Here is a 24,371-nt window from a genome sequence, read left to right on the forward strand (position 1 = left end):
GCATAGTGCCAGCGTGAGCAGGATGTGAATCTAGAATTATTTTTGTTATGAGCTCATGTAAAACCAGCCATTTCGCAGCCCTTCCAAAAAGGAAACAGCACCAAAGCCCACCCTGACAGATCCCTGCGTGGTCCAGGTCACCATTCGTTATTCCCGCTGGGTGCACTGTTTTAGGGGCCAGCACCTGTGAGAAAGTGCTGGTTTCTCAGTAGCTGGAGAGGAAAACATTACAGGTACTTGCTGGCTGGAAAAGGGAGATGCAGCAAGCAGCAGCTAGTTGCAAAATAGCCGCTTTAAAGCAGAAGCTGCTTGGCTCTGCCAGAGCTAAAGGGCCAGCCCCAGAATGGAATGCTTATAAAAATAAGATGGTAACCATGCAGCAGAGGAGAAGGAGTAGAGACCAGGAAGTTTCAATGTTACATACAACACGATACTCTGCTTGGAAAAATATTGTCACAATTATAGAGATACGGGCATGGGTCCATAGTTAAAAGGCATAACCAAGTACCTATCATTAGGGTGATTTTAATCTCTCATTTCCAATTTCATCTGTGGAAGAAACTCCTTTTGGCTTGAAAATTCTCATGTGAAATGTTGAGCCAAAGGAGATGTGTCTCATTTGGGGAAAAGTTTGAAGTAATTGGTTAAGGCTGTTTTTGAATTATAGAGGAGGAAAAATTTGTCTTATACCATTTCAAAACATAACAGTTTATTGAGTTATTTAAAAATTTACAGGATGATGGATTTATTTTAGTTTAACCATGTTGATATTTATCTGATGGTTTGTTTTCTTTTTTAACAAAATGGAAGAAAATGTTCCTTTCATGCAACCTGATGGGGAAATAAAAACAAGACAGCAACCTATGAAAGCATACATGCTGCAGATCCTAAGTCGTCCTGAGTAACCATGGCATATCTTCATTTTCTATACTTCAGAAATCTTGCAGTCTATACAAATAAGGTTTTTCTCCTTTTTATAATAGTGGAACCTGATCTCTGTCCTTGCGGTTTAAAAGACAGGCTATTCCTTGAACTCTAATTATATCCAGAGGGCCAACTTTCTGTTGGGTAGGGGCTGTAGATATGCAAGAACCAGCGTAAACTGTGACTTCAGCATCCTTCTGTAGTCTCAGAGGTGCTGCAGTAGGCCAACATGGGGCACTGGGGAAGGAACAAATCCATTCAGAGAACGAGTGTTCTGACGCTTCTCCTTTTCTTTGCACTGTCAACTGGAGAGGTGCTAAATTGTAGCACTCCTCCAGGTTTAAAAAGTATTTAAGAACACATAGTCAAAATGCTAGAGAGAAGTACTAGAATTCCTGCTAGTCCAGCATCTTAAAAATTTGGATAAAAATGCTGAAACACTATTTAAATCATCTCTGTCTTGTGTGCTCTGTTGTTTTTTTTTCCCCCCTTCCCTCTCGTGATGCATCAGAATTGCAACACAGACACTGATATTTTATCATCCTTCATTAAGGGCTAAACAAAAAATAACTTCGTGGGTTTACGGTGAAGAATCTACTGCTGAAAAGTGAGGTGATGTTCCTCCTTTTGAGCTGTCAGTTCACCTACCTTCTTGTGAAATCCTGTATAGAAATTAATAAATTACAGACATTTAACCATTCCTCTCATTACAAATGTGAAGGAGCTTTTGCAGTCGGAGAATTGCGATGTGCTACATCTATTCTGCTGGAGGTTTTGCAGACCACACCAGGTGTGGAAAGCTCTGAGAGGACCAGCATCTGACGTGGTGCTCTGGGACTCAGCTTGTCCCAGCTTATACCTGGTGTCAGCTCCTGTCCTCGCTCGGTGCCAGTAGGAGATGGTGCTGCATTTCCCCGTGTCATGGGAGCCTTGTTTGGAGCAGGCAGCACAGGTCCAGGCACAGTCCCCACAGAAAGAGAAATACTTCGTATGAATTTCTTAAGTGCTAGTATTAGTGTTTTAGAAATCTTTAATAGTTAATGCTTTGAAAATGTTTTATTTACTAGAAAGACCTCGGCTGACATGATTCGCGTCAGCAAGCACTAAACATATATATACATATGTCACCTTTATGAGGTCTACCAGGGTACTCTGTGGGCACTCCAGGGTGGCGCTTCTGCCAAAGATATTGATGTTTACTTAAGCAAGGCAAAACTCTTCAGGACCAGCAAAAAAAAAAAAAAAAAAAAAAAGTCTAACAAAAATAGCTTAAGTAAACAAAGATGTTTCTCATTTGAGAGAAGGTAGCATGTGCCTGCGTAAAGACACGATCCCTACAGAGTCTGGCCCACCACAGTTTATAAATAAATAAATCCAGAGTGGAAAATTAAAAAGAATTGGAGAAGTGCAAAGGCACAGACTGGTCACTCCCCATGGCAGCGTTGATAACACGCTTTGCCCTCAAGGATGCGAGGACCACGCTGTCTTCACTTGAGCTCTCACTGCTGGGGTAGTGCTGTTCTCCAGCAGCAGGCACTTGTTTATTTGTATTTATTTTTCAATCTGCTGCCCTTTGCTTCTCTCAGTGAAAGCAATGGGGTCAGTCACTGTGAATGGGTAGTTTAATGTTTTCTGGTCATTTCAACGGGATGTTGGTGATGCCGGTTTATTTTACAGCAGGAACCAAGTCACCAGGAGGAGAGGGCTGCTTGGCGGATGCTGCTGCGGTCTGATGGTGCTTCCCCAATACCACTTTCCTTACTGCATGCCTTGAAAAACAACAACAAATTCCTCTTCTACGCATGTGGCCAAGCGTTTCACTTTTCAACCAAGATTAGTTTCTGTCTAAGTCAGTTCATTTGCAGAAGTAAACCTCGGTGAGCCGCGGGCGCTGCCGCTGTGCCTGGGGGCGCACTCCTTGTGGCCTGGCCTCGCTGAAGGCCATGACTTCGTTTCCAGCTGGGGCTGAAAGCAAAAACAGTGGTTTGAGGGTGTTGTGGACCCCGTCAGGGTGAGCGAGCTGTGCTGTAAGTCCTCCAAGGACTGGGGGCAAGTGTAACTGCACTGTGTGAGCATACAGCAGCATTTAAGGGTGCCCCCTCCCCAGACCTGGAATCTGTGCCTGGATTGACCTGATGGGTGGCTCAGCCTGGTTTGTGGATGGAGCTGAAGGCATCTGACCTTTGCTATCTTGCAGCTTTATTGTCCTCTGCTCCACCTCAGGTATCGCCTGCATTTCCAGGAAATGCACGAAACGTGCAGGACAGAGTTCATCTTTAAGAGGCATCCTGTGAAGTTTCTTTCCTTAGGAATGGATTTGTTTCTTGTTAGGAAGGTGGTAGCTCTCTCTCTACTTTCTGTAGTCCATAAAAGTAGAAGGAAGATGCGTTTACAACTGTAGCCTAACTGCGTAGCTGGTTTTGTATTGCTTGAAGACAAGTTACTTCCCTTGACCTCGATGAGAGTTTCAATGAAGTTACAGCAAAGGAATATAGCTTAAAATATAGGGTAGGGATGATGTCTGCCCCCTTTTAAGTCTGTGATAACTGATAAGTATGAGCAACTTCATGAGAAGTATTTCAGAAGGAGCTTAAACAGTGGAGGAGACTGGTACTTAAATTTCAGTAGATTACTATCACTTGTCTAGGCAGAAAATTTAATTCATTTCTGCATCAAGCTGTATTTTTGGCTTGTAAGGCTGGATGCCTTTATATATACCAGCCTTTATTTAAAGACTTAAGATGTAACATCACTACTTTGAAATGCAGACAGCAACATTATGTTATTTAAAATAGTAACAGAAAAATGTAATATCTGTGATACTATCAGCATGCTAGATATCATACCACCTGAAGCTTCTTGGGAGGTTTTCTTACAACCCTGCTAGCTCAGACCCTGTGTGGATCAACTTTTGCACATTTTTCAAGCCAGTAAGTCTGCAAACAAGGATTTAGAGACTGCTAAGTAGTAAAATTGCAAAGGATAGACACTGGAGTTGGAGGAAAGGGACTCTGATATTTAGTTTCTTTTTCTTGGCATTATTTAGACTCCCAAATGACAACTTTCTAGTTTTCTAGCACAAAAGAGGCCTCACGCTGTTCAGGATCTGCTGTAAAGTCCTAGTACAGATCATTCTGTTTCCCAAACAATTTATCTCGTTCAATGGTATTTTTATTTCACGGCTACAGTTTATACACCCCAGTTAATAGATGGTATTTTTGGAAACCTCCCATTTATCTAACAATAAAAGCCAGGATGGAATATCAGCTTCCATTTAGATTTTCCTGAATTATCTCCTGTTAAATCAATAACATTTTTTAAAAAAATCTCTTCCTTTGCTTTTAAGGAAGAAAGAAAAAAAAAAAAAGAAAAAGGAAATTAAAATGCTTTTTAAAACAAACACTGAGGGTAAAAAAGAGCATTGATTTCAAATAATTCAAATAGTCTAGGTGCTCTTTGTTGCAACATTTACATCATTATGAAATATTTTTTTAATCACAAGGATGTAACTGATTTACAGCATATACTGTGAATGCTAGAAGTAAATGTGGACTGGCCATCGTAACTTCTAGTTAGTGCACATCAGTGTCATGTCTTAAACCCTAGCCGTTGGGAGAGAGACCGGGATGTTGGGGAGAGAGAATCAAATCAAAAAACTTTTTGACAAATTGACTTCCAGAAAATAAAAAACGTGCCACCTCTTTTTCTGATTAGACCCAACTACCTGAAGGGAGCTCTGTGCACATAGTGAGTCGCAGTAGCACTTTCATTTCTGTCACAGAGGTCTAAATAAATGAATTGGCCATCTGCAATTAATTCACATTGTACAAATAGTTTGAAGACTGAGTAGTCTGTCTTCTGAACAGAGCAATCTATTTTTAGCTTTTCAAGCAAGCCTGTTTTGTGTTCTTTGTAGAGTCAGCGACATTCTTTCAATTTTTCAGCTTAATTAACACAAAAGAAATTGTAATCTGAGAAGGCAGCAGAAACAAGAACCCCCTGAAAACCATGAATTTGCAAGAGAGCAGATGATGGCAGCTTTGCAAAAGATAGACAACTGGCAAAAAAGGAAGAAAAAGTTCAGAGCAGTTTGTGGGATTTGGGCTGGATATTGTAAGGGCTAATTTTATACATACAGCTTGTTGATTTACAGTGAGTGCTCACGGGTCCTGTAACTAATGGGGAATTCTTTAATCTGAAAATGATAAGGGCCACAGAAAGAACGTTTTCACAGCTTTCTGAAAGAGATGATAGTTACAACAGAAGATTACTGGTGAATAAAGCAGTTTTCTGTAGAATTACGTACAGATGTCATACCCATGCCTGGGTATGAATGTTGGTGCCAGGATGATTGAAGGAACACTGAATCCTCTCTAGCTTGACTCTGTGCTTGCAGTTGTGGGTAAATCCTTATTTCAAGCTCATGTAATATCATATACACACACACACATAAATTTCTTAGAATCACACCCTGGCAAATGCAAAAATATACTTGCATAACGAGTTGTATTACAGACTATATTAGTTAGAAGATTTGTAGTGATCATTTAAGGAAAGGAAGGCATAGGTTATTGTGCAGAGGGATTCTAGTTAACATGTTAGTTCTAAATACAAAAAAAAAAAAAGGGAAGTAAAAAGCTGAATAAACAACAGAATACCAATTGCAACCAGTAAATATTAAGAAATAGTACTTTGAAATACCAAGAAAATAACAAGAAAATTAATGTGCCTGCTGGCAGGTGCTTTTCTGTTTAGATGTATTAAATATACAGCATTAGCATTGCTGTACATTAATATGTATAGCATGTAAGCTTCCCAATTAAGTATCTTTCCAAGTATCTGTTTGTGGGTGCTTGTTTAAAATATGCAAACAGAAAGAGGAGCAGTTATAAACCTCCCCTCTTCGAATCTATGCAAAGAGCTCGGAAGCCTGAAGTCCGACTCCAAAAAGCATGCCAGGGACTCAGGCAGCCCTGTCCAGCTGATTGCCACTGCAGTCCAGAACGTGGGAACACAGACGTGTTCCTGCACCAGCTGCTGCTCCCGTAGCTTTGTGTTCCTGAACAATCTTTTAAAGATAAAATGTAGATTCTGAGTTGTATAATTCAGATTTAGAGGTGTTTAGTTGCATAAAAATACAGAGGAGTTCCTAATGGGATTCTTTTGCAGATACTGTGGTAGGTATGAAAAATAAATAGATCCACCACACAGATCCACCTGGAAGCCCTTTCAGAGGTCTACCTGAATCTTTAGATACCAAGATACTGTTTGAAATCTGGTCTTTAAGTACTTTTGATTTTTTTTTCAGCAGCTGAGTATCAACTTATTTTGGTTCCTTCCCAATATTTGTTTATGAAGAAGTCCTGTCCCTCATTACAGAAAAAATGTGCACAAAAAAGGCTTTAAGAAGCTGAATTTAGCTTCCAGAATTGTTTCAAATATATCAAATTGAAGTAGAATCGATGTCTGACTTTTGATTAAAATATGATTTTTCAGTGTGTTTCATAAATGTTCTCCTGCAGAGTGCCATTGACTTGTCCAGCTCTAACCAGTTTTGTAATACAAGAGCCTCACCTCTTAAAATAAGTACTGGGGGACTTTCACCGAGGAGGGCTTGCAAGGGTGTGTACTCTTTTTTTCCTCACTGTAGAAACAGGCTCTGTTTTCTATCTGTAAATGAAAACTGCAGCTGAGCAGCTGGGGTGAAGGGGAACATCGCTGTTCTTAGTAAGAAACAATAAGGAATTTATAAAGCTGTTGCAAAGCTTACACGAAGGATTAAGAAGGTGTGTAACTGGTATGTGGAGTCAACAGACAAGTGATGCTGAAAGTAGAAGGAGTTCTGAGCTGTGGTGGGAAGGTTAGTTTGCTCATCTAGAAACTCTGGAGACCTAAGTAAGGTAGCCCATAAGTTTCCTTAAAAACACTCATTTCAGATTCAAAGTCTTCACAATGCCAGATTTGATATGCACCTCTGAGTCTAACTAGAGGTGGTGTAAAAGCTGCTGATCAACACAGAAAGTTGGTGATTATATACTATAAAAAATCAGTTTGCATACTTTTACATGAATTTGCATTGTGAATTTGCCCCACCACACACAGTGCTAAAGGAAGTAGAAGAAAATGAGTGTTAGTGAGATCCTTTTCAGAATCTAAAAGCAGGCAGAAGAAAGTAACAGACACAACTAATCAATGAAATGGGATTTAATTATTATTTGAGTTTTACTTACAGAAGTTTTCCATTCTGGGGAATATGCAGACGTGCCTTTTATGTCTGAGGGCTAAAAATACTCATAATGCTAATCTGTTAATGTGTTCACTGTTTTGATTTTTATAAAGATTTGTGGGCATTCATTAAACAATTTCAGCGCATTGAAATCGGCAAGATAGATTTCTGTGATCTTCTCCATACTCTTAAAGTTTGATTTTTCGATCTTTATTTAAAAAAAAATAAATTTCATTCTGAAATTATAGTTAAATACAGCAAGAAAACAGGAAATGTGTCCTAAAGTATGGGATTTTCTAAGCCTTGTAAGAAAGCTTATTTAAGGATTCTTCTGCAAGGAAGTAAATTCTGAAATACCTATTTAGTGGAACAGTTGTAACATTGGTAAGGTAGTCAATCATACCCTTGGCTTTTATACTCAGCCAGTTTACTTGCCAGTATGAACAAAGACTTAAAGGCTTATTTTTTATTAGAATTTATTTCAATGTGTGTTTCAGGCAAAAAACAATGTGAACCTCTTAGTTCGTCTACAGTATGCTAAACATTAATTATTTCTGAAAGTAATCAAGCAAAACTGTCACTTCTAAACAAATGTTATCTTGTTGTGGCATCACATGGAAATACAAAGCCAGTCTTGATGTAGTGTGTGCACAATGGATCAGATACTTTCAGGATATCTTGCATATAATGCACACATTTTGCATAGATAGCCTTCCACCTCACCATTGGTATTTGTACTTAGCTGTCCACATCCACAGTGGCTCTGTGGCCACATCGCAGGTGAAAAACCCACAAATGTATGGTAGCTCGTCCAGTTGATGTTCCTCACTGTACTGAGAGGATACGACTTGCTCATCATCATCGCCAAGAGCCTCGTGAGAGCCCCAAGCAGTACTCCAGCAGCGAGCAGCTGCAGTGCTTCACTATTTGATCTGTAGACAGTGCTAACTCCATGGTTTATTCTTTGTTCCGAGCTTCAGAGTGCGTGATAGGAGCTTCTAATTGCAATTTAAAGCTGTCTTCATTGTTTTGATCTGCTTTGCAAGAAGCCGTGGAAAACGCCCATGTTGTTCATGGAAAGGAATCGCCACAGAAGGGGCACCAAGTCTTGCTGTTCCTCTTCCCCTCCTCACTTTACAGCTGCTTACTGCCAATGTAAAACATGAAGATGCTTTTTCCGTGACAGATGAGGAGTGAGAACCGTGTCAAGGAAAAGCCGCGGGTCTGGCTAAGCATAGCACAAATCCCTAGATCAAGACTTAGAACTCAGCCTCCTGATCTCTTACTGAGGACTTTCTAGTCTAATAATCACGTTTTTAAGTGGCCTGACCTTTTAAAGGGGGGATGTAATTGCAACTTGCATTGATTTTGATGGAAGTTAGGGCTACCTGACAGGTCTGAAGTACTTTATATTAGCTACCATGGTTGCTTCATGTGACTCCTTCATTTCAGCCTGGAGGTTCACAGGAGATCAAGACAAAATGTCTGTAATATATGGAATTCTGGATAGCTGATATGCTAGTTGAAGGTCTATACATTTAGGCACTTAATTTGCTATGCATGTGTTTTAGCAAGTTAACATAGTAACTTCTAAAGCTGTGGTAAATAATAGACCTTTCTGTTAGAAGAAATTGAATTTTTTTTTCTACGATATTGCTATGTTCATGCAAAGCAAATGCTGGAAGCAAATCAGACAGTAGAGGGAGCACAAGTTAAAAGTCACTTTTCCCAGTGCCATGGGATAGCCGTGTTAAATGTGTGTAAAACAACTAACAGAATGGAAGAAAGAAAGAAAAGGGGCAAAGCCATGTTGGTTAGTGGCATACTGGATGTGGATGAAAGGGCTGGAGGTAACAGGTTAAATGCCTGAGTACTAGAGAATGAGGCTAAATATGGCATATTAATACAGCATATGGCAAGGAGCCAGATATGTTCGTTCATAGATGTTAACATGCTTCCAATATTTGGGTTTGAGTAGGATTAAAAAACAGAAAGGAGTTTTTTCTGGTTCTGGTATCGACAGAGATGGAATCTCTGAAGAGCAATTTCAGTGCTGTGGAATCCAAACCCAAATTCCAGTCTTATATGACCTTAGGATCCAAGCCACAACCCAACGTCATTTCTTCTGTCTGTCTGTACCAAATATTTGATAACTACACTCTACAAAATCACTTGCGTGCAACTACGAAATGTAGTTAGGTGATTGTGGCTCTCTGGAAACAAAACCTAGCTCTCTGACAATTGATACTTCCATCAGGAATGGTGTGTGAGTTTAGCCTCTAACTCTGGTTTAAAAAACGTAGCATCTCCGAGGTATGAGTTTCTTGTGCTGTGTGTTAGATGTGTTTACATTATCCAGTACCAGAGCTAGGACTAGTTGCTAAAATATAAGGTTTCTTAGGAATCAGCTGCATTAATGACTTTGTTATAACTGAGGATATAAATGAAAATGACATTTATATAACAGACTTTCCAGTATAAAAGCCAGTCTGCTGGCTATAAACATTCAGAAGGCTTTACCATGAAAAATTGTAACAATCAGGGGTTAGATGTTACATTTAGAGAAAATGTAGGGCAAGACACATGAATCTACTGCTTTTTTATCATCTTTTTCCAAGTGGAATGACTTGAGCTAAAGTTAACTTTTTACTACTTAAGAAGATTATATGGTTCATAGAAAAATAATTCAAACTGCTTAATTTTTAAAGCTTTTTTAATAAGAAAACTTCAAAGAGGTTCATTTTAGAGTATCATTCAAGCAATGTAGGTAAGGTAGTTAAATATTCCCCCACCAAAATGTAGTTTGAAAAATAGACTTTCATGGCACCTATACAAGTATTTCTATAGATCCTTATCTGTAAGAACAGCAACATATTTCTTTTTTTTTTAATTAAAGATCATTATAATTGCTAATGTATGATTGTTTGGGGGCATATGTGAGTCAAACTGTGGTTTAGAGAACACACACTTTAAGAACACCTTAACCTTCACTGAATCCTTCGTCCTGTGCTGTAACCTCTGTGCTGAATTAAAATATAGGCCTATGTTTAAGATGCCCTACATCCTTGCCAAGGAGAGGAGCACCTCCAAGAGGATAAATGAGAAAGCTGGGAATCGTTGAAAATAAATGAGCAGCAGAATTTTGTATGATGGTGACCATTTTGCAGAGAAGTTGATTAGCAGTTTGGGGGAAAAAAAAAAAAAAAAAGCAAAAGGGCAGAAAAGGAGTTCAAATTATTTAGGGAAGCAGTGCTCTCTCCCAGAGAAGCAAAACGTTCTAGAGAGAGCAGAGGCAGACTGATGGCTCCAAGGAAAGGTAACGTCAGGCCAAGAGGTGAATTCAAGCCTGTTTGGTTTATTAAATTGTATTTTTTCCTTGCTTATATGTTTTTGTTTGCTTTTTGTTGGTGGTGTTTTTTTTGGAGGGGGGAGTAGTTTGTTTGTTGTTTTTGTTATTCTAAGACTTAGGTGTTTATGATTAAGAGGCTCCTTTGCTAAGACTATATTGCTTTCTTTCATAAACCTTTAAGGATGCCACTGGAAAACTGGAGTTTCTCACAGGCAGCATACCCTAGGGTAATGTACCTAAAGAACTGGCTCCAGAAAATTGGACCATAAGTGTTGATGTGTCCAGATATGTGGCTTACACGATGAAGTGCTCTTCAGCTCGGGTCTTCAAAGCTAGTCAGTAATGATTCATTCACAGCGCATATCTGTCCAGACACGAGAATTTGATGCAATAAAAAGATTTCTTACTCAAGTATTAAGAGACCGTAACAATTACATAATTGTTACTAGGGCAGGAGGTCTCAAGTCATGGTAGATTATTATTGTCATGTCTTGCCCCATCTTCCTGTCTGCATGCAGACCAGTTTGGTATGCTGGGATCCAGCCAGTGAATCTGTGTACTTCTACCACCTCTCACCTGAGTCATCTGCTCATACCTGCAGGTTTCTCACTGGTGCTTATATAAACAGACCTTGGGTAGGACACTCTTGGGCAGTGAGATCCTGCAGTCCGTTTTCTTAGATAGTGAAAGCACCGCTTCAGCATTTCACAGTCTTCATTTCACAATATATTTATTCCTTAGTTTCAGCTTTCTGGTACTGAGAATTCCTTTGTTCATCCCAGGCAAGCCAGGCTGAGACAAGGAATTTCCTAGTCTTTGTCACTTTACTCTTAAACAGTACTTAGCATATACAGATTTCTGAAAAAATAGCATTCTTGCATGTCTTTACTGCACAGTTTGATCTTGTAGCTTGTTTTTGTTAGATGCAGACAGCATCCCTACGCTTTCCCTCCACTTGGCTTGTCCACTGCAGTCTCTTTCATAGAGGCTGAAGCCCATTCTTTCTAACCATTTTTTTTTTCCTCCAAGCCAGCTTTTAGGGTGGAGAATTAAAAAATATTGCTAGGCTAAGAGCTGGGAGTTGATCTGTGCTGGTAGAACATGGTGGTTCTGTTTCTGCTTTGTGGCCGTAATCATTCAACTGAGTACTGAGTCTCTCCAGCAAAACTAATGCTTTAATCCACCATGGAGGGCATGACATAAAATAAATTTAAACAAACCTTATAGCCAGGATGATGCTCACAACATAAAACAGAGTTACTGTTTTGACGGGGATATATTTGCAGTGTGTCAGTGTTTCAGTGTGCCTTTGTCACCTTTGCCTGTGAATTGTGAATGTATGCACTCCCTCACTTGGTTCTTCACTCAAGGAAAGCAAAAGCAGGAAGCTTAAACTCCATTTTTCTTTCAAATGAATATTAATGGAAAACATTATGAGGTACTTGCTCAGCTCTATAGTAATACACATGTCCATTCATGAGATGGTCCAGAGCAGAGGATTAGGAATACAGAATTTAAGAGTGAATTTGAAAAGGCAGCACAGGAACTTCAGGCCTCAAACTATCATCGGAAAGTTTGGCTTTATTTCACGCTGTCAGCCTGGATTCTCCTTACAGCACCACCATATTCATAATAAAGAAATAAATTAAATCCACCCCTTCCTGTATGCCTCACAACACTCAGCACTGTGCATGCTCAGCACATGTGTAGTTTTGATAAAGAGACATTATCAAGGCTGAAATCATTTTAAACAAAACAAATAATGTGGCTGCCCAGCACTTCCTCTGGAAGTAGTTCCTTGGACAAATCTTCCTTAAGGCTCATATGTATGGAGTTAGTATATCCCTCAGTAACACCGATTCACAGAATGTTTGAGGATAAATGTATGGCTGTGTATTTTATATATAGGGTGTGAAATTCAGCCATGCGGGAGGGCCCTGCCTCCAGCCGGGGCCGTGGGTGCCAGGAGGGCTCGGCCTTGCTCCCCGCACCAGGCCGCGTTGGGCCGGCAGGGCGTTAAGGGTGCACCCCGGCACCCCTGGTGCCCATCCGGGGCTTAGGGTTCCTGGGCATGTTTTGGCAGAGCAGCTTTGCCAGAGCACTGCAAATTGTGGGGGCCAACAGTGGTGTAAAGCCATCATGTTCCCTGCCCCGTGCAGCGTCCCTAGCACAAATCCCATCTCCTCGGCCGCTTTGAGGGCAGGGTGAAGTTCTATCTAAGTGCTACAAAACGTCGCAGTGATCCCACTGAGCGAAGTTGGGGGTGTCCATGTGCAGCACTGTGGTCGCACAGGCCAGGTTCACAGAGGCTGTATGGCTCGGGGCTGGCACCCTGCGTGTTCCTTTGAGTCAGAACGGGGCTCAGCTGTGCGACGCGCTTGCTGTTTACACAGTGGAGACGAAGCTGTAAAAAAGCCGATTGCTTCAGAAGCGAATAGGTCACTCTTAGTCAGACAAGAGAGCATGTACAGAGCAATGGAAAAACAAATTCGTTATTGTAACACCGAAGAGCATAAAGCAAACCTGGAGGCGACCTGCGAAAGAGCACACCATTGGGTTTCTGCCCTGTTTGATACTTTGTGGGGTATGAAGAAAGACTGAAAACTGTGCAGGCATTTTAACAAAAAATTTTCAAAATAAAAAGTATCTTTGTGTGATACTTTGAATGTAGAAAGCATGCTGGTTCTGGCTTTCCCCGACTTTGCTGGAGGGCCTGGGGCAGAAGGACTCAAAAGAATACTAGCAGCTTTCGTAGCATTTTCATTTCAGAAAAGCTGTGTTATAAGAGAGACTACGTCTTCATTTAATGTTCCTGAGGATGTCTGAGTTAAAATAGGTGTTAATAAAAAGAAGACAGACTATTAAAATTGCTTCCTTTCTGAATAATTATTTTATGATGAAATATGTAACAGGAGGACTTAAAGGCCAGAAGTGAGATCAGGGTCCCTTGGTTCTCGGTTCTGTGCAGACACATTGGAAGCAAGCAGCTTACAACCTATGTGACAAAGGCAGATAAAAGATAGTTGGAAAAAGAGGCACAGAAGGGGGAAGTGGCTTGTCCGAGGTCATGCATGGATCAGTGGCTGTGCTGGATCGTGCGTCCCATGTTAGATCAGGTCTCCTGGATCCTCTTCCGCTGCTTAATCCCAGAGCTCACCTCTTTCCCATGGACAGTTTTGTTGGCTTCTATGAGCTCTCGAGCAGGCCTGTGAGCAGAGTTAATTCAGACACTGTGTTCAGACAGAAGGGAAGGAATGCTGAAGACATACCCTGTGCTGGGTCCATCAGAGGGCACAATCCTGCACCTCTGCTGGTTTTAACATGGCAGAGGCAAAGTCCCTATGTTGGGCCACAGGTTCTGAGCCAGCCTGGGGCTGGAGCAGGGTCCAGAGCCGGACTCCTGCCTGGTTCCCACAGCCCTAGTGAGGGACGTACTTGCTCCTGGCTGGTGTATGAGATGCAAAGACAAGGGGAATCTTCCATTGCACACCTAAAGGCTTTGAGACGATTGTTTTGTATATGTTGCTGAAATCGAAGGGGAAAAAAAAGAAAAAAAAAAAAAGAAAAAAAAACACACCAGAAAGACTTACTTAGAGCATTGGGAAAGGGTCTAAATTCTGCAACTGCCCTAGGGTATGTGGGGCACTCTCTAATTTAACATCAAGGCACTTAAGAAGTAATGATGCTGTTACTTTGCCAGACAGACAGATTCTTCCAGGAAAAATAGGGTACAAAAGACCCCTATTCTATAATTCTGCCTGTATGTAATTTTAGGATCTAGGCTTAACATTTTTCCATGTAAAGAAAAAAGATGGGAGAAAATACTCTTTTTGAAAGGGAACACTTTCAGGCCTTTAGCAGTGCAGAGAAGGAGGAGCAAAATCACAGTTCAGTTATTCCTTGCAGATCATCTCTAATAATGGCTCCTGGTATTGAGAGTACTGCGATTTGCTACCACTAAAATATAAAATCATTTTGAGTGTGAAAACCTGAGCGTCGTTTTATTAAAAAAAAAAAAAAAAAAAAGTAAAAGAGAGGAATGTTTACAGCGCATTAAAACCTGTGTGACAACTTAACAAAAACTATTTTAACAATCCTCTTATTCCCCTTCCTGTTATGCTCCATAAAATGAGAATGCAGTGTCAGTAAGCAGCAACACCGGTGCAGTGGGCGAGCGGAGCAGGCTGGGCTCCGGCTCCTCCTGGCTTGTGCTCAGCCCCCCGCGCCCACCCTGTGCGACTGGGACAAGCGCTCAGTGCCAGGACTGCTTGGCGCAGCATGCTCACGCTGCTGCGTGTGCTGGGGAGGCGAAGCCAGGAGCCTCCCTGCTCTCTGCTAACCTCCACGGCAGAGGAAAGACTCGGGAGCTTGTTGCTTCCTTGCAGGAGCTAGCTGGAACCTGGTATTTAGAAAACATCAGCCCCTGCTACTTCTGTGGGCTTTGTGACCCAAACATGGCAAGAATTAAAACAGAATAATTAACAGAAGAATTAAAACAGAATGAAAACAGAATAAAAAAAAAAAAAACAAAAGAAGTTTGCAGTCAGGGGTAGGTCTGGCGTGAATTTTGACAAATATTGAAACTAAATCTCAGAAACGAGATGTTCCAAATTTTTTTTTTTTTGTAATCAGCATTCCATATGTGTTATGCGGAGAGCTAGGATGTGCTTGTACTTTTGTTACATAAGAGTTGTTTGTGTTTTTTTTTTTTTCTTTACAAAGTACGGTGCAGAATGCATGAGTAGTGAGAAGGAATATCATGAAAAAAAAAAAAACTGTTAGAAAATAAGAAAAGCTAGTAGGTGAAAAGCTATTACTCAGTGTTTTATTTCCATAATCCCATGAGTTCCTTAAAGTCCCTTTTAATATTTCTCAGAAAAAGCTTCGAAGTGAGAGGAGGGAGGCAAGTTTTTTTTTCTTTGGTTTAAAGGAAGGTCTCGGTTAATTCTATTAGTAGACTCTGGGCTTGTTTTTATTTAAAAACAAAACAAAAATCCCTCTCAAGTTTAGAATTTCTGTATGGAAACATTCTTCTTCTTTGCCAGAGAGGGAAGTATCTCGTTTTCATTCTGTTTGTTTTGGAGTATCTGTACTTAAATGTTTTGTGTTTGTTCTTTATTGAATACATTAGTGGTGCATTAATTTCTTCCTGACAATGCTCGTTTTATTGCATTCAGATAGACTCGCTCTTTCCCATATGACAGACAAACTTGTCGTTCTGCTTGATGACCCTGGTTTGCCCTCCCTGGGTTTGATTGATAACGGCTTAATTTCCAATCTTGTTTACCTATTAATACTTTTTGAAGTGATTTTTTTTCTGGTCACTGCAGAAGGAACAAATGAAAAAAAAAAAAAGCCACGTTGAATTCTTGCTCCAACTCCAATCTGTTTGCTTTGATTTTCCTTTTTAGATTATTGTTTGGCTTTAATTTGTTTGTTTCTCCTTTAAATGGGTTTGGGATTACTCAAGGGTTCCTTGTTCAGCAGGTCAAAGGGTAATGTGGAGACTTTGAAACTGTCTCCCTTTTTATCACCAAGTTTTGTTCTTCCAAGAGTCCAAAGGATTTTGCAGGCCGATAGCTCGTGGAGGATGCCTCCTTCTAAGGAAGGCATTAGCAGCAGGCCCGATTCGGTGCAAGGGGCCACGGGGCCACTTCTGGTCTTCAAAGCAGATTAAAAAAAAATGGATCCAAGTCTAAACCATATCCTAAATTAATCCTCATACGAGACTAACTAAAAGACAAGTTTCCTGGGGATTAAATGCATTGAGATTGATAGGTCTGACACTCGAGTAGCAGTCACTTCTGTGGCCTACGATGAAGGCCCACAGCTCTGCATTTCTAAAGCTAAAAATATAAAGAGACTTCAAAGCAGAGAAGTATCAATATACAGCGTGTGCTACTAAAAAATGTCCTTTAACTGAAAGAGTCCATCTGTCCCAGAGATAATGCCTACTTTTAAAAGAAGGAAGCCTGCTAGAGCTGCCCAGCCACAGCACTGTGAATATGTAGGACAGCAAAAATGCACAAAAAAATTGCAGCAAAAGTGCAGGCTGCGTACAAAAAATCACAGCTATTTCTTATTTCTGCAAAAGACTGTAAGCCTCAAAGGTGCTTTGCACAGGGGGAACTTTTTCAGCACCTTTCTAATATAAATTCAATGATTGTTTATTTTTTCCCAGTACTTTAAATCCCTTGAAAACCTTAGGAAGAGGACAAAAAACAAAACAAAACAAAAAAACTAACTACTCTAAAATCTTCATTTCTTACAAAGATATGCAAAGATAATGAATTTCAAATAAATCACAAAGTGGGGAAGAACAGATACATTAAACAAACAAACAAACAACAACAAAAAGTGAGTAGACATTATTCTACAATGGTGTATGTTCAGCTGAATTACAGGGTTGCAAATGCTCAGTGAAAAATAGATTAAACTATCTTCCTCTTGAGACTTCACCTTAACATGATTAGCAGCTCTGACCCAAAATCTTAGGAGGGGAACAGGCTTGTGGGTGTGAGTTCTGGGTGGAGGAGGTAACTCAGATGCATGCCATAGCTGCACTTCGAGATTAGTAGTGAAGTGCTGCAAAGTTTGCTGTACACTGACCCCCCTGCTTGATGGCTTTAAATTGGAGAGTGTTTTTCCTTTTTTTTTTTTCTTTTCTTTTTTCTTTTTTTTTTAATTATTATTATTACTATTTATTTATTTTTCACACTCACCTAGCCCTTCATAGGTAAATCCTGATATCAGGCAGAGTATGGTTACAAAGTTTACAGTCTGGGTTTTCACGTGGAAAGAGTTTAAAGTAGCAGATCAAGTGTTGCTCTGAGAGCCATTTGTTTCACGTGTTCCCCAGATTAACTGAGCTCTGTATCCTCCCAGTAAAAAGGGCTTGCTGAAAATAAGCTGTACCCTATAAATGGAAACAAAGGAAATTGTATGGTTAAATCACCACTGCTGCTCTTACTTTTTGAGCCAGAAATGTTGTCTTCTCTGCTGTGGCAGGAACTGCAACACAGGCTATTCCAGTAGCAGTGAAGGCTGACAGCCTCCTCAAAAGCTGCATTGCCATTTGACTCTGGTTGCTAAGGGATGCTCAAGCGTGATGTAGTCTCTATCTTCCCTTCCAAATGAGCACACTGGTTTGGTCACAACTCCACCCCCGCAGTTCACAGCCAAAAGTTTATGAGGTCATGTTAACTGCGGACAGCGTGATCCGGTAAGGAGCCGTGCAACTGTCCTGCGTGAAAAGTAATTAACTGTTTCTTTCTTCTGTAGGCTGGGGCATGCAAAGTGCTCGGTACCTTCGACTTCCTAACAAATGTGAATTGTTTGCAATAGGTGATAAGGGGTTTTGTCATCCTGGAGGGTTTGGGGGGCTTCTGTGTTGTAAGATGGACGTCCTGATCTGCAGCTAACAATCGCCTGTGAAAACAAAGGGTGACCAGTGAACTCAGAGCTAGCTCTGATCCACTGGGGCTAACAGTGGTGCTTCATCAGGGTTGTAAGCTCAAAGTTTTATCCATTTAGTTAGGAAAAAAAAAAAAAAAAAGAACGGAAAGGCATGAAGCCTGTTTGTCAAAAGCCTTTTTTCAGCAGTATCATAATCTCTGTTAAGAAAATTATAAATAAATAACTCCAAGAACAACTGTTGCATCTACAGTTTCAAGCCAATGTTTGTGAATTTCCTCATCTCTTACTTGAACTGTAATTTCCTCATCTCCTCATGAACTGTAAGGGAGACTACTACAAAGAAAATGCATTTACATGGCTATATGCAATGGTCTGTCAAATATAAGGGGAAATTATTAAAACGGGAAAAAGTATTTTTGTTACACCTATGTGTATTGTATGGAAATCTTAAAAGGACAGAAGTTTGTGTTTGCAGGGCAGGGAGAAGCTTAATGGATCATGTACTTTTCTCTCACTTGTTCTGTCATTGATAGTCTAGTTTTACTTTATATCTGAATTGTTCTAACCATTTGTAAATCAAGCTGTATAGTTGTCCTCGCTTGGAAGAGCAAAGTCTGCATAAATTATGCACTCAGTGGGACTGCACAACTGAAGAGAATAACTTTATTTACAGGATCAGGCTATTGTTGCAAATCTTCCCTCAGTCTCTGATGCCAGAGAATAGTTTTTGTGGTGAAAGCTGTAGAGGGAGAATGCAGGAATGAATTGCACTGAAATTCCTTTAAAAAAAAAAAAATAAAAAATAAAAAAGAGATCTGATGATTTTCATTAGGATGTAGAAGTAAGGCCAATCAGACTAAAAATACAGTAAGTAAAGTTATCAAATAGAATAAAGTGGATTATGGATGTATGAAACTTGCCCCCATAAATATTCCATAAAATGTTACCCACTTTGAGAATATTGTTTCACACAACTAAACTCCCTGGTTGTTGTTGTTGGTTGTTACATTGATTGACTTGTGAAAGCCATAAACTAGATGCATGTTCGTGTCTTGGAGTCTTTGCATTTACTTTAGACTGGGAAAAAAAAAAATCTGCAAAAGAAGCTGAGGCTGCCTGCTGTTCTATTTAGACACCAAAAGATTATCAGAGAATCTAGATTTCATCTGTAAGTGTGCAATGTGTACAATTTTATAGGTGTAAAGTCTGATATCTCATGAATTTAAATAGTGCAGACTGAATCAGTAGACATAAATCTTCCAATGTTTCTTTCATCCATGTCCACATGCATGTTATCTTGCATTTTTGGAAAACATTTCTGCCTAGCATGCAGAGGTGTCCTTCAATACACTCTTAAATATTGTCAACCCTCAAATAGTTGGATTTTTATTATTTAGGCACTATTGCCATACTGACATAAATTTCTTTCTATTTTCCTGTTCCTGAGACTTCAGTTTCTTCAGAAGTGTCTTATGTCTTGTGTCTTACCATGTTTCAGTAAGACAAAAAAGTCTGTTGACATGTTTAAGAATTTGTGAGGATTTTTTTTGTTGTTTATTTCAGCTTTTATCCCTTTCACCCTTGAATAACACTTGAAATATACCGAGCTAATTCTCCATTCCATCGTAAGCAAAAGGGAGTGTTGTAACTCAGCCGTGTGTCTTCCTTGTTCAACTACCTCGTGCTTTGTTCACCTAAAAAGACATGGGCACAGATATACCAGGAGGGCAGCACACAGCACGGTGGCTGACGGCTGTTAGAGGCCGACCTTGCAGACCCAGACCTGTTTTCTGCTCGGACAGGGATCTGTACACTGCAGGACACTGGCAGCAACATTACAGCGACTCGGTTGTTGGTGGATGCTTCAGCACATCTACTGCTCCCCCTTTCCTAAGCTAGCTCTGCTCGCCTCTTGTGGAGATTTTAGCCGTTTGTGCACCTCCAGCAATAATTTTTATCTTGTTTGTGGATTCCTTTGTGAACTGTTTGAAGCCTGAGATCTGCTCCCTTCCCCCACAGCTGGTGACATGGAGGGAAGCACAGCCTGGAGGCTGGGGCAGATTCTCCCTGCTGCGAGAGGTGGCAGATACTGGCAGTTCTGCATTCTCTTCATACCTGCTACCATAAAAAAGTGGTGAGGTTTTATAACTTTCAGTCTGAATTCTGCTTTATTGATTCCTTTATACCTTGTAAACGCCGCAGTTAAAATATATTTTAGTAATAAATATTACATGGAAACAACACAAGTAAATAAAAGACCTATAAAAGATACAAGGATTTATTAAAATCTTTGCTTCAGGTTAGCTGGGGCTTCGCTGAGCCAAGTTTCTTTAAGGCCTTTGAAAACTACCTTGGTGTAAAACAACATTCGGAGAAGTCGATCAGAGTCTCCAGACCTCTTAGGCTGTGTGTGCCCCAAAGTCCTGGCATTTAAAATTACACGGAAAGCCCCAACAAATCCTCGAAGGCTGAGGGTTGGCGATGGAGTTCCCTGTTTCCCTTGTTGTCCACTCCTCTTTCAGCAAGGGCGACTAAACAGTTGTATGTGGTGACACTAAACGTGCCCTTCTAGTTGTTTGCTCTATTCACATAATTATTTTACTGTAGGTGGTTCTAAATATAGTAACGGGTGACGTAAGAAGGTGTGTTCGTGGGAATGGCATTGTGGATAATTGAATGCTGCAAATGAGAATAAATTATTTATGTAAAGGATATTAATGTAAGGGGGGGGGGTGTGAGAAAACTAGCTGTGTATTTTAGGGAGAGCAAAGCACTAATCTTTATTTTTCAAGCATAGGTGAAAAGCTTCTGCAGGAGAACTACCGTGCAATTTTTGTGAGGTTTCAAAACGTATTTTAGAGAACAGTAAGGATGTAAACAGCCTGTAAAACCAGGGGTAGAAGCAGTTGCACGCGAGTTGTGCCGTGCTGGTTCTCCTAGGCTGATTTAGGGCTCCTGTGCCTGTCCCGCACCGGGGCCGGCCCTGAAGGGGGCACCACCCGGCGGTGGCTGGAGCTGGGTACGGGGCCGCTGCCCAGCGCTAGGGGGGTAGGGAAATTTGCTCAGAAAGGCCCAAATCGGTAAAAAGCCATTCCCGCACCTCGGCTCCCCCAGGAGCCTCCTTTAGGGAGCTGGGCAGATGTTCCGAGGCTGACCCCCAGAGCAAGCGTGTCCGTGTGAAGGCGCACAGATACAAGCATTCAGCGCAGGAACCATTCTGCTGTAACATCAAGCACCCCCCTCGGGCACTTCTCCATTAAAAACAACCCCAAAAAAACTTCCCCGGGCCTCCCTGCTCCCGAAAAACCCCATCCGAAGGAGCCTGAGGGGGGCCGGGGCCTCTGAGCGCCGCGAGTCGGCGGCGGAGCCCCCGGGGGCTGCGGCCGCGGCCCTGCGGGAGGCACCGGGCCGAGGGGCGGCGGGGGGCTCGGGGGGGCCCGGGGCTGGGGCCGGGGGTCCCGGGGGTCCCGGGGCCGGTTCGAAGAGGGCGCCGGCGGCGGCGCGGGCTGACGCGGGCCGTCATGTGAGCGGCTCCGCTCCCAGGGTGCAGTGTGGGCCTGCTCGCCCCACCCCGCCGCGCTCCGTGCGGCTCAATAGGGGGAAGAAAAAAAAAAAAAAAAAGGAAAAAAAAAAAGAGAGAGAGAGAGCCAGGAGAAATGCAAGAGGGAGAAGGAAAAATAAGGCAGGAAAAAATCCTCCTCCCGTGAAGGGGACAGCTTTTTGCTCGGGGGAGAGACGAAACGGGATTTTTTTTTTTATTTTTTCCCTTCTCTCCCCCCCCCCCTCGCTGTTTGCTGGAGGAAGCCAAGAGGATTCAGCAGCCTGGAAACCTCATGTGAAAAATAAGCAGCAGCAAGGAGGAAAAAAAAAAAAAAAAAAAGGAAAAAAAGAGGGGGGGCTTGGATCGGAACCCCCCGGCGGCAGCAGGGCGAGGAGGCTCCGGCGCCCGGCGAGGGAAGGGGACCGGGGCTGGCGTGACCCGCTCGGGGGAGAGGCGAAGAGACGATTCCCGATCCTCCCTGCCGAGGCTCCGGGGAGGTTTTCCGCGCCTGGAGCCCGTGCCTTGGATCTAAAGAGGATTATTATTATTATTTTATTTTTTTTTAATATTATTTTTTTTTCGGGGGTGGCACCGAAGCTGGATTTTTTCCCCGTGCGTGCGGCGCGGGGGGGTGATTTCTGTTCCGCCTGACGGAGCCCGGCGGCCCGGCCGGGGGCGCGGAGATCCCCGCGGATCGCTCCGCAGCGGGGCCCCCCCGGGGAAAGGTGCGCTGAGGGGATCGGCGCGGGGGGGCGGGGAGGAGGAGAAGCAGCTGCAGCTGCCGGGGAGGAGGAGGAGGAGGAGGAGGACGAGGAGGAGGAGGAGGCCCGGCGGAGCGGCAGCAAAGTCATCGCCATCGGCCCCCCCTTGGCCGGCTCCGGGCTCGGCTCTCTCCATGTCTCTGGCTCTGGGCAGCGGCCGCCACAGCAGCGAGTAGGGGGGGAGGAGGAGGAGGAGGAGGAGGAGGAGGAGGAGGAAGAAGAAGGGAGCCCGGGAGAGTGCCTCCCTCCCTCCCTCCCCCCGGCAGCCCCGGCCGCCTCCCGTCCCCTCGCCCCGCGTCCCCCTGCCTCCCCCTGCCCAAGATGGGCTGTTTAGGGAACAGCAAGACGGAGGATCAGCGCAACGAGGAGAAGGCGCAGCGGGAGGCCAACAAGAAAATCGAGAAGCAGCTGCAGAAGGACAAGCAGGTCTATCGGGCCACGCACCGGCTCCTCCTGCTGGGTAAGGGGGCCGGGGGGACGGCTCCTTCCCCGGACACGGAGAGGGGGGGACGGGGGAGGGCGGCGGGGCCGCTCACCGGCCCCCTGCCCGGCCACGGCGAGGCCGGGGGGGGGGAGAGTCGTGGGGCCGCCGGGCCCAGCCGTGCCAAGGCGGAGGAGGGTGGGGGGGGCTCCGGGAGCCCCCCTGCGCTCACCCGCACCGGGGTGGGCGCTGAGGAAAGGGGGAGCCCGCGGGGCTCCTCGGCCTGCTGGGGGCCGTGGCGGGGGTCGGGGGGAAGGTGTGGGGCGGCAGCCGGGGCCGGGAGGGCAGGTAGCGGGGGGAAGGCTGCGGGGCTGAGGGCTGCAGGCCGGGGCGGGCCGCGGCGTGAGGAGGGCGGCGGGGATGCCGGGGAGGCGATGGGGAAAGAGGGAGGGGGGAAAAAGCGGGGAGAAGCGGGAGCGGCGGGCCCGAGGGGAACCTGGGAGAGAAACAGGGCAGGGCGCTGACAGGGGCGGCGGGCCCGGGCGGCAGGGAAGGGAAGGGAAGGGAAAAGGGAAGGGAAAAAGGAAGGGAAGGGAAGGGAAGGGCGGCCGCCCGCCTGCCCGCCCGCCGCGGGGCCTGCCCGGGGCGCGGAGGTTGGGGCGGCCGCGGCGGCGCTCGCTCGGCAGGCCCGGGGCTGCCCGCGGGGAGCGAGGTGCCGAGAAGGGCGCTGGAAGGCAGGGGAGAGGAGGAGGAGGAGGAGGAAGGGAGGAAGGAAGCCGGGGAATCCTTGCGGGGGACGGAGGGAGGGTGGCAGTCCCGGAGGGAAGCGGGGCTCGGGGCCGAGAGCGGCTGTGCCGGCCTGGCCGAGGGTACGGGCTCGTTCCCCCCCCCCCCCCGGTGGGCTGCTCGGGGTCGTTTTGGAGAGCCCTTAATTAATGAGAACGCCCGGGGTGATCGCAGCCTTCGTGGGGTGTCCCGGTGGCAGCTCGGCTACCTGCCCTCCTGCCCCTCTGGGGGGGGTGCCCGTGGAAATACAGCCTGGGAATTGGAAAGGGGAAGGTTCAAAACCGGTGTCAAACAGGGAGCAGGAAAACATCTGGTGGGCTGGTTTTGGGGGAGCGTTTCCAAATCAGATGCAGTTACGGGATCTTGGCTGTTTCGGTCGCTCGGAGGGACTGCTGGTGAGCGGTGTGCGGGATTTGCAGTGTGCAGGGGAGGCTAGGCCTCGGTGAACTGACTCACTTCTGCTGCGAGACAACGCTGAAGGAAAAAAGAATTCTTGAAGGATGTGAATTTAGGCACGTCCTGTCACCGGTAAAATCTTTTAATTGCTCTCTGGAAGAAGGAGGTTTAATGTAAATGGAGAAGTAACTAGAGCTATAGCAGCACCTGCAAGGCTAAAAAGTCCGTCGGTGTTCCAGCAGAAGTCTTTGAACAGGATAACTTGGGCTTCGGGTCTCGGGGACTCTCACACTGTGGGATTTGAGGCTGAACATTGCCTAGATGCATAGAAACAATTCGTCATCACGTTGGTTACTTCTGTAAGACAGAAACCTGATGGGCTAAAGTGAAATCGCTCTTTATTTTCTTTAGTTCTGCTGACTAAAAAAATAGTTCAGATACTTGTAAATAAAATTCTGCAGATGTTTAGTGCTGGCTGTAAGATCATCTGCATGTGTGTGTTAATGTGATAGTTCAGCTGCTGCAGTTTCTGACAGTGGCTGCAAGAATCG

The 24,371-nt window shown here is 43.8% G+C and overlaps 1 protein-coding gene across 2 annotated transcripts in view; it reads left to right on the forward strand.

Annotated features, from left to right (window-relative positions):
* GNAS (GNAS complex locus) overlaps positions 1-24,371 on the forward strand; it is a 147,787-nt gene that overhangs the window by 31,443 nt on the left and 91,973 nt on the right. The window contains exon 1 of one of the 2 annotated variants that reach the window (XM_032198140.1): positions 22,489-22,677. The exons of the other annotated variant lie outside the window; for it this stretch is intronic. Coding sequence (XP_032054031.1) covers positions 22,539-22,677 — 139 coding nt within the window. The 5' untranslated portion in view covers positions 22,489-22,538. Of the gene's footprint in view, positions 1-22,488; positions 22,678-24,371 lie in introns of those variants that run through there. 2 annotated transcript variants of the gene reach the window in all.

The sequence above is a fragment of the Aythya fuligula genome, chromosome 16 (genome assembly GCF_009819795.1).
Source record: "Aythya fuligula isolate bAytFul2 chromosome 16, bAytFul2.pri, whole genome shotgun sequence".
NCBI lineage: Eukaryota > Metazoa > Chordata > Aves > Anseriformes > Anatidae > Aythya > Aythya fuligula.